This window comes from Ctenocephalides felis, unplaced genomic scaffold (assembly GCF_003426905.1).
Source record: "Ctenocephalides felis isolate EL2017-DRISC unplaced genomic scaffold, ASM342690v1 CF-g0.4_SCAFFOLD_01170, whole genome shotgun sequence".
Lineage (NCBI taxonomy): Eukaryota > Metazoa > Arthropoda > Insecta > Siphonaptera > Pulicidae > Ctenocephalides > Ctenocephalides felis.
Genome location: NW_020537324.1, coordinates 5,081,207 through 5,091,844, shown reverse-complemented (window position 1 = coordinate 5,091,844; position 10,638 = coordinate 5,081,207). Strand labels below are relative to the sequence as shown.

The 10,638-nt window shown below is 32.7% G+C and overlaps 1 protein-coding gene across 1 annotated transcript in view; it reads right to left on the bottom strand.

Annotated features, from left to right (window-relative positions):
* The window catches only part of LOC113367946 (dachshund homolog 1-like), a 130,179-nt gene extending 121,478 nt beyond the window's left edge, over window positions 1–8,701 (bottom strand). The window contains exon 1 of the mRNA XM_026609516.1: window positions 7,855–8,701. Within this exon, the coding sequence (XP_026465301.1) occupies window positions 7,855–8,645 (791 nt within the window). The 5' untranslated portion in view covers window positions 8,646–8,701. The remainder of the gene's footprint in view (window positions 1–7,854) is intronic.
* Between the last annotated feature and the right edge of the window lie 1,937 nt (window positions 8,702–10,638).

Below are 10,638 nucleotides of genomic sequence, written 5' to 3'. Positions count from 1 at the left end.
AATAATTGGGGTGTTAAATATATGTCCAAAAAATTTCACTTGAAATGTTGTGACCATTTACATAGACATCACTTGTAAATTAATGCATATTGTTTTGCACTTGTACATTTAGCTGGCGTCGGATCTAAATAATTCTTTGTTTATAATCCAATTAAGGCGCGTCTTTTCCTCTCGTGTACTAAAAGGTAGGCGATGTTACAGCGGAACAAACAACATTATCGAGCTTCATATAATTCAACGTTGAAATTTATTTGCTGTTAGTATCGTGGTTTAGTTGTGCACAAACATAAGTATGTATATTGCTGAAGAATCGTCGCAGTCAATTATCTCGGAAACGTAATATCAATTAACATGAATTCCTAGTGTCGGCAACGATACGCAATAAAGTCTGATTAGATGACACACGACCTCCCCGTTTTCGCAGGCACGAGTTGTTAATTCGCATGTAATATATTTGCTCGTTCGCTATGAACACACAAGTCCTGTATTTTCTCTACTAAGGCTGAGGTGCTTAACAAACGAAATGCGTATTTATGTGCGAACCAGAGCCAGAGTACTTAAATTCGTATATACGTCGACAGAACCCAGCTACAAATCACTTTGCGCCCACGTTATTTCATATAATAGAGGTATTACGATATTCTGTTATTTATAGGGAAATGGAAAATCTAAAACGAGCCATGAGTTCGCGGATATGAGCAAAGTTTTGGTACGGAGGAGTAAGTCATTCGCGGTTCATTAAAGGAAGGTCTTCTGTTATAAATTTTATTGCTCAATTTGATAATGAGAGAATGATTCATAAACCATTGGCTCAGTAAAAACCTCACTTTGAATATACCGATTTAATGTAAAAAAACATTAGACAAATAACAAACTAACCTACAATGCCTAATGAGCCCAAAATTGGCAAAACCCCTATATTTAGTAGATTAACTGAAGATAATGTTATTTGTCTCAAAACATTATAAACAGTCTGAAAATGTTGTAAGTTATCTGAAAATTTTGTAAATTTTCAGAAAATTTTGCAAATTTTCAGAAAATTTTGCAGATTGGCTGAAAATATTTTAGCCTTAAAAAAATCCAAAAACCTTCTATTGATGTTTCTAGGCTATCAGGCTATTATTCATCGTCTATTTAATATTTATAGTATTGAATTGAATTTCAAATTTAACAAAAAAGGTCAAATCTTATATTATTAAAATTTACCACAAAACTAATTCAATTATCTCATTCCCATTTCAGTTCTTTGCTGATGCAAAAAGTACAAGTCCTAATCAAATTATAGATATGAAATGTGAAGAAAAAACATAGTTTTCAGTATTTCATATAATAATAATCCAATTCTACATGAAGACGTACATGTGAAAATTTAATGCATTTGCATTAATACGATACAAAATATAATCATCACGTTAAGTTGCGAGACCGAATCCTTACTGTCTTAAAATGGCAACTCGACGCCCTGGGCTAATAATCAAACTAAAGGGCTTCTGGAATGTTTCTGAAGACTTTACGAAGAAATATCGTATAAAGATATCACCATGATAAAAATTTATGGTAATAAATAGTAAAAAATACTCAGCGGCTAGTTGCATCAAAGTAAATAGATATAAACGTACAAAGTAATTTAATATACACAAGCGCTTAGACTCTGATGCTGAATCCTGATATTAATTTAATTACACGATCATTTAAGTTTGCAGAAACGATATAGCGTGCGAATTTTCCTTTTTAAATTTTATTAATGCGGAAACATGCTGAAATGCTTGTACTAAGATAAAGTACATCTCGATTTCTTTATGCAAGTAATATGTTACGGTGATGGGTACATAAATTACTTATGCGTTAGTATTCATTAAATTGCTCGTAATTAGCTGAATGATTAATTACTTTTAATTAATTACAAATGCAGTAGATGCAACTAGGGTTTGAAAAAGTTTGATTTATGATTTGGATCATAATTAAGGAACCATTAATATAATAACCAATTGATAGTTATTGAAAGATGTTCAAAATGTTTTTTTATTATCATAAAAGGACAATATATAGCATGTATTGTATTTTTGTCTACAATGAGGTTCGAACTAAGATAGGTGTTTGAGGTAAGAGAGTGAAAATTCAGGGTTGTATGTGCTTTTCTAAATTATAAAAAAAAATAAAATTAAAAAAATTGGTTCAGAAAATATCTAATTTCTATTTAAGTCCTTGCCTTAAAGCTAGTCCTTCTGCTAGTACCTTTGGCGAATCGATTTAAATAGTGTTATTTCAGTATTGTTCCGTAAAAATGTGAATAAAAATCGTTCTGTCGGACTCGCGTGGTTCGCCTTCGGACGTGGCGTGCTAAAATGTAATTCCAGTGCAAAATATATTCGCGGGCAACTGTTAACTCATAACCGTCGCTTCAATTCATTTCTGTTCTTGTAATCCGGTACCTTGGTGCACTTGTATTTGCAAAATGCAATCGTCTACACCAACTTTCATAATATATATATATATATATATATATATATATATATATATATATATATATATATATATATATATATATATTTACGTTCGTTTATATACATGGTGTGATCTGAATTTTAATATCCAACTATATATCGTTATCGTTTATTTGTTGATTGGATGATTTTTCAAACGATCAGGTTGCATTAAAAAACTTCATCATGAGTTTTTTATTTATTCCGTTCGTTGTTTATAAATAAATCTTATGATCATTATTATTAAATGCATTCGAATTTATATGCACACAATTAAAATACACGTGGAAATTTATATATTTATACACCCACATATATTTGTACAATATATATGCGTATTGTATACAAATATGTATATCTTGGTCTCTTTTCAAATTTATTTATAGATCTTCCAAAATTATTTGGCACTTTTTATACCATCTGATCTACTCGTTAAAGCAGTTAGCACTTCTAATTTCTGCTAGTTTCTCCCTAATTTTCTCAAAAATGTATATTCAATGCAATCATTGAATGAAATTGAGAATGCCCAAAATATTTTTACAGAAACATTTTCAATTTTTGTTTTATTTATTCAATTTTTTTTTATATCTTTTAATTTAATTTTAAAACTTGAGTTTTATCATTTATACCGACTAATTCATTTTTTAGTAAAAGCAGCCAAAATCGCACACATTTTATTTCGATTACTACTATCGCGTTTTAAGCGAAAATCGATATGACGCAACGTGGAAAAAACTCCTAATATTTACCCAGCGCTTATTAGAAAATAAACTAGATGATATCACAACGATTATTGTTATTATTCGAATGCTAATATTATTTTAATAAACGTCTGTTTGCGTCCAGCACATGTTCCATATCCCACGACGTCAGTTGCGTTTTGTTTCGATAACGATTTGATATCGATATGCGATAATAATAACATTTTCACTGTTTTGTGTTAATTCGAGTAAAAACCTCGAAAAAATGAATCCAGTCAGTTAGGGTTTTTATCTTTTAATGGAAGCACTTGTGCGAGAATGTTTAATATACGATATGAATAGCGTGTAGTATTGATTTTATTAATTTTATTTGCATTAGATAAATGGAACTGCTTTGCTGAATTGAATATTACAATCCAACCTGATAAGGTCATAATAAGGCGTATTTGAAAAATATTATTTTTTTATATGATCGACAGGGAAACTATCACCACTTTTCTAGCTGAAAAATTGGTTTGTGAATAATCTTTGATGTATATTTTTTAAAGAACAAAGATACTTATCAACTTTATACATTTATATAATAAACACTAAATAAGAATTTAAATAATATTTTGTAATATTTATATTCTGAAACTTGCATATGGGGCTTAGAAAAAGCTGTGAAGCTGCAAAAAAACAGTGACAGGTAATTTCTTAGAAATTTTCTAAGGTATTTCTTGCACTGGATTTTTTAATCTATTTGTATATAGAAATATATTGAAACAAGAAGTTATTTTAATATTTATGTGTAATTTGACGTTAAATTTACAAAGCCTCTATTGCAAAAAAAAAATTGTTCTTATTAATTTGGTTGAAAATTATGGAGTTTTAAACCTACCTAATTATTAATTGCTAATATAGTTTGTATAGTATACAAACTAAAATAATTCATCAACTACATATTTTTCTTCAAACCATTTTATTATCTGATTTTATGACTTGTACGAAGCCATCATGCTCACAGGGAAAATACAGTTCGGATTCTTCTCTCGAAGTATTGATTTCAAAATGATCATGGCATACAGTAAGTGGTGGTTATGGATACAATGTTTCTTGTACTATCAATAGTACTTGCAATAGTAATAGTCAAGAATTATACATCTCCTGCACAACATCCGCGTTTCTTCCATTTTGTGATTCGTGATGGAAAATCATTTCCAGAGTGACTTTATAAGCGGCAGAGCTCTTTCTAACTTTAATGATGTCGAATCGAAAGGTTTGCATTTCATATTTCTTCGTATCGAATGTATTGGCTGCATTTATTGGCAATGGAATGTCCCCTCGAGGCTCGTATTTGTATTCAGTTCCTTCGTGTTGCTCTTGCTTGGATGAAATAACCGAAATGAATTATTATTGAGCAATCGGGCTGCCGTTAGTTCTCAATTCCGGAATTATCATGTTATGGGACGTTCAGAGCATTGTCGCTCAGTAATACGTGGAAAACTTCGTACATCACCTTCCACATCAGTATGTACATGGCCAAGGTGCATAATTTACCCATCGCGATGGAAAATGGTCGGTATTTTAATAATTCAGAATTTTGCAGGTTTTTTTTAGTGATTAATACATATTTATTTTGTTTTTGATTTCTGACAACGTCAAAATTTACACATCTCAATCCATACGTGATATTAATTATTTTAAGTTATGAATAATTTGATGTTCGTTTTTTATTGTTTGCTCCCTTGAGAATTCGTTCTACAAAATAAACATCTTAAGTCGCTCCATGTCAATAATTGAAGTGAATCTGTAATTTTGCACGCTAAATCATTAAGTAATAACTACTATTAGATGATTTAGTGTGAAAAACATCAAAATCTTGCATTGTACGAATCGTACTTCAAGTAATTATTTCTTCAAACTTTGAAACGTTTGATCTGGGCATTTATATAAACTCATGCGCGAACAAAAACTCGTAACCAAAGGCGATTGGTCAATTTGCAAATAATTTTCTTAATAATTCTCGGCTGCGTATTCCCATATGCATACTCTGTATCGATTTCGCATTTACACAAATCGCATGTTGCGTTTACGTTTCCATTGTATTTCTTTGATTTTTTATTTTTTATTTAACGCACGAATGTTCGTTCATTTCGTTGCTATAACTGGCAAAATGGAACTGTTGTGATTGATATGAAAAATATTACATAGATGTTACAAAATGGTAATATTTGTCGAATTTTATTAATAATTTACTTACTAACCAAAATATCCTATATTATCAAAAAACAAAAGAAATCTAATCAATAATCATTACAAAATAAATCAACCAATACAATACATTCAAATTTTGAATATGTTATAAATACAAATATAATTCGTATTTTTATTAAAAATTAACTCATAATTAATATCACAACTGTAATTAATATTACAATTGAAGTGTTTTAGAATAATTATTGGTTCAAATAAACAGCATCTATAATCATCCAAGCTTTGAGGATATTTGCAGAATTATTCATGATTAAAAGGGCTGTATGCAAAAAATTTTCTGACTTAATTTTTATTTTATCATACAGCCATTTTTCACGTCAAGTATATAGCCATATATACAAATATTAATTTTAGATCCGTACAAAATTGTTTTTTTTTTCAATCCAAATTTTATCCCTTATCCCCGATTTATTTGTGATTTTTCTCCACCTCGATGCTATTATTTCATCCTGTTGGTCGTTGCACGGTCGCACGCACATTTACGCACGGGCCGCGTTAATTGATTGAATGGAGTGTCCGTGTGTAGACGCGGAGTTGCGTGCCGCGATTCGAGCAGCGGGCGGGCGCTTTTTTCGAAATCTCAAAAAGAACGCGACCCCTAGCGTCAAATTAAGCGTTATCACTGATTACACGGGTTCGCAGGTTATATTTTAATATTTAGAAACATTTTTGAATATGAGTCGCACGCCGGTAGGCACAGAGGTGAAAAAATTGCAGAAGAGGAGTTGCTTAGATGATCCCCTAGACGGCTTTTGTAGTGATGCGAGAGAGTGCTTATTTCATCATTGACTGTGCTAGTACCCGTGTCTTTATGTATCAACCAATTTGGAATATAATTTGGTGCTAATAGAAGAATCGATGTATACAGATCCTTTGCTTTTCGTTAACGTTCGCTAAGATTTTTCAAATTTATCTTATTATTTTCAATTTTTCACCACAATAGAGAGCAGTAATGATTCTATTCATTTTTAATATTTTTATTATTTGCCATTTCAAACTTCGAAAATACATGTCATAAACATTTAAGTCCATAATTCTCTATCCAATCCATATTTTTCACAGTTTTCATACGAGTGGCCGTGAACGATTTAGTAATTACACTGGTCGTGCAGGCTTTTACGCACTTTGTCGAAGAGACACTCGGCAGAGACCGGGGCAGAGCAGACGCACCGTGCTCGATTTTATGGGGGACCCCGAATTGAGGGAGCTGAAATAACATTCATTGGGGATGGGTCGCCGACCCCAAAATCCGCAAAATTGGGTCACTCGGTCGCAACGATCAACTATGATAAAGCTTAGTGGTACATTGGAAGTAGAATATTGGAAATTTATTAATCGAATAGGTTTAAATTATTTAAAAAAATATGTATTGTGTCATCATTAGGCTGGTTGAATTGATTGTCATTGAATGCAAAATTTCATTCAACATTTTGATCCAAGTGTCGAAAGTGAATTACTAAATTATGTTACAAGAACTAATGTTATCATCCTAATTATCCTAATTGTATCAGTTCCATACGAATTTTATTCATATAATCCATATTGTCTATTAATATTCATTTGCAACTTTGTTGTAACAATCGAACAATTCATTTATACATTGGCTATACATCAAAATTTTTTTACCTTTTTAAAAATAATGAACTGATATATAATTTCAATTTAACACACCATATAATTTTCTGTTACACTTTGTTGCCGGGCATATCCAACCATTAATGTAACATCACGATTTCATGATTTGATCATTACGTAAATTATGAATATCGAATATATAGCGAATTATTTCTATTTTAGATTCAGAATTATTAATCATAATTATTTTATGAGAATATATGTGTATAATAATCATTGCCCACAGAAATATAATAACATATCACAACTTAACGTAATGTAATCTTGATTGATAGTTGAATATGAATTTTACAATTATGATCCACGCAGGAGGTGCGAATGAAGATTTATAATGAATCTGCTAGAATATTTTTGAAATGTTCGTAATATCCGAAAAAAATTATAACAGTAAACTATGAAATACTGAAGTCATGATAGTGATTAAAAATTTAACAAATTTGAATAAAATTTACATGGCAAAAATGAGTATTTTTTAAAAAAAATAGTGCATTTAAAAAAATGTTTAATGATGGGCATGGTTTGTTTCTAACATTGTTATCGATAAATAAATACTCGATAATCAGAGAAAATACATTTTTTCATTAACAAACAACAGTAAGAGCATAGACATATAACACAGTTTAAAAAATCTTAAACACCATTAATTTTTAAGTTATTAGTTTGTTAGATTAGTATTGATATCGTTTGATGAGATATGTAATTTGATTTTTATACATAACCAGATAACTGACAATGTTGTTTAAGATTTATTAGAAGTAGCAAACGACATTAATTCTCACCTGGCAGTTGTGCAGTCGCGATAAAGCACATCGAAGTCCTTGCAGCTAAGGAGTTTGCAACGGTTAACTCCAGGCTGAATTGCTCCAAGTCCTCTTAAAATTCTTACTTGCTCCACATTGCACACGAGCGGCACGATGTCTAGTCTTTTTAATTTTGTATATACTGTATGTAAACCACCTACTAAATGCTTTAAAAATAATTCGAATGCCTGCGGAAGACATAGCATTGTTTCTCCAGAAATTATAAACGCAGCAACTTTTTGTCCACGATAATCTACCAATTTACATTCATTGGCCGCCGGATCAGAACTCGATATTGGCGGAGGTGAATTATATGATCTTGGAGGTCCACCGTGATGGTGCTGAGCAACCGCCATCAGCTCCAAAGGCGAAGCGTGGTGCATCATTTGAAGAGAGTTTAGAAGTCCCAATCCAGGAGGAGGTAAGTGACTAAGAGCAGATGGTCCAAGACGACCGCCTAAAGAGCCCAAGCCATTAGGGGTCGATACCGGCGGTGGTGTTAGTTGCATGGCTGCAGCATGCTGCATTAATGGGCTAGAGCCAGGTTGTTGAATCCCGCTTTGGCCATGCTGAAGAGGTCCTGCTCTCATCATCGGACTATGGTTTTCGTTACCTTCGCCTGAACCTATGAGCGGCTGCGGTGAATGCTGTGGCGTAGAAGATCCGCGCTTCAAAGCGGCGCCGTTATTATTGTTATTTGCCGCTGATGAAGCGGAAGCGGCGCTATGATCGCTGCCGGTAGCGGAAACCGGCGAGTCCATGTCCGGCATACGAACAGTTACGTAACAACCGGCCAGGACGAAGCCGTATTAAAAAGAACTTGATTTAAAATAAACAAAACACAAAACGTGAAACAAAATTGTAAAGTCACGAAAACAGATTGTTCAGAGTTCAACACACTAATTTCATAAGTTCCGTAAAAATCACACAATGTCCACAGATCAATGAATCAATATGATATCATTATGATTAGAATCACTGTCCTATTAATTTCGTTAAATGTCATTTGGCAAAATTATATATTTTAACACTGGCGAAGAACTGCACTTGAGAGAGACCAATTGACAACGCGACGAAGAAAACACGCGGTGTATAACATTAGCGCCTCGAATGTTAAAACGTTATGATAGAGACGCGCTCGCTGAGTTTGCACCACGCAACTGCACGGTCGCGAGAGCAATAAATAAAAACACGGCTTCTCTGTCCGCGGAGGCGACGTTTGCGCAACAATGATCCGCAAGGAGCAAGGCGTGTTCGGCGCAGCTCACGATTGGCGGAACGGAGCCGGGGTGAAGCCGCGCATTGGCGGCGCTCGGCTACGCGACGCTCGCACCGGGCTACGCCTCGATTCGAGCGAGCAGAGCGGCTCTATTCATTTCACCTTTGTCAGACAGAACGCGGCACGTTATCAGTGCGCTACTCCCGGTTCTGTATGTATATATACGATTTCGTGTGTATTTCGTTTCGACTCGAATGAGAACTTGCCCGTCTCCCTCGCTCGCAGTCACACGTTGAATTTCTGATATACGTGTCTCCGCGTCCATGTGTGAGGAGCAGCGGGCTTTGTCAAGTCGCTCTGTGATATAAGGTCTTCCAGCTCGGGCATGTAATGTGTGTGAGTGCGCAATGTACATGGCAGAATATTACTGCTCTGTCTTGCAATTATCGTCGCTGTTTCATTTATCTGTAAGCGTGTATACGTGAATGTATCGTTTCGACGCGGCTCTATGCATATAACATATATATAAATCGTATACCTATATAACGCAAAAAATTAATCAATATACGAAAGAGACATCGCCCGCATTCGCAAATCCGAGAAGAACTTGCATTAAGTCAAAAATTTCAAGAATTGTTATTCTCAACCACAATAATTTTATACAACTTTTTTTGTTCGACGTTAAAACAGATTCTTGAAATATTTAAATGCAGTCAAATAGTCGAAATAAAAAGCAATAAATAATTAACTATTTATTATGTACATTTTGATTCAAACAAAAAGATGTAAAAAAGTATTTTTTGTTTCGGGCAGTCGCTACATTGTGAAAAAATAATTTTAACTTGTCCGTAGTTCTTCAGATTATTTGGAGAGCTGTTCATGAGTATGGTCAGGTTCTAATTTTTGAGAATTCTCACTATAAACGTTTTCGAATTAAAACTTCATCACAATTTTTAGTATTTTTAGTAAATTTAGCGCAACACTAAAAATATTGCAAAAAAAAAGAATTCATGGAACTAAAACTTCTATTATCGACATCAACTCTATCAAAACTTTTACGATTTTATTCAAACTTTTACGAATTTATTACATTTCTGTTTGAATTTAACCTTTTAAATTTCATTTATTTTATTATTTACTTAACTATTTTAATTGAACTAATTATTGTTTTAAGATTTTTACAATACGAATAATAATAAACATATCTGCTCAAAGATAATAATATAATCTTTTATAATTTCTGATATTTGCAATCTATTTAAATTTTAGACCATAATGTTAATTAGTATGTATACCTAATAAAAATAAAAAAATAAAATTGAATAATAAGTACTTGTTATAGTAATATTGATACCAGGTTCAATTTTAATAAGCTCATATAGGTACTATTATGAAAGCAAATATCGTTTGCTCTAGTCGTTCATGATCAAATAGTCTAAAGCTCTATAATAGACCTTTTAAAAAAGTGCTGTGAAGAATTTTTATTCCAGCAAGACCGATACAGCCATCTACCGCTCGAGCTTTGGCAGCTGCCCTCCCGTTGT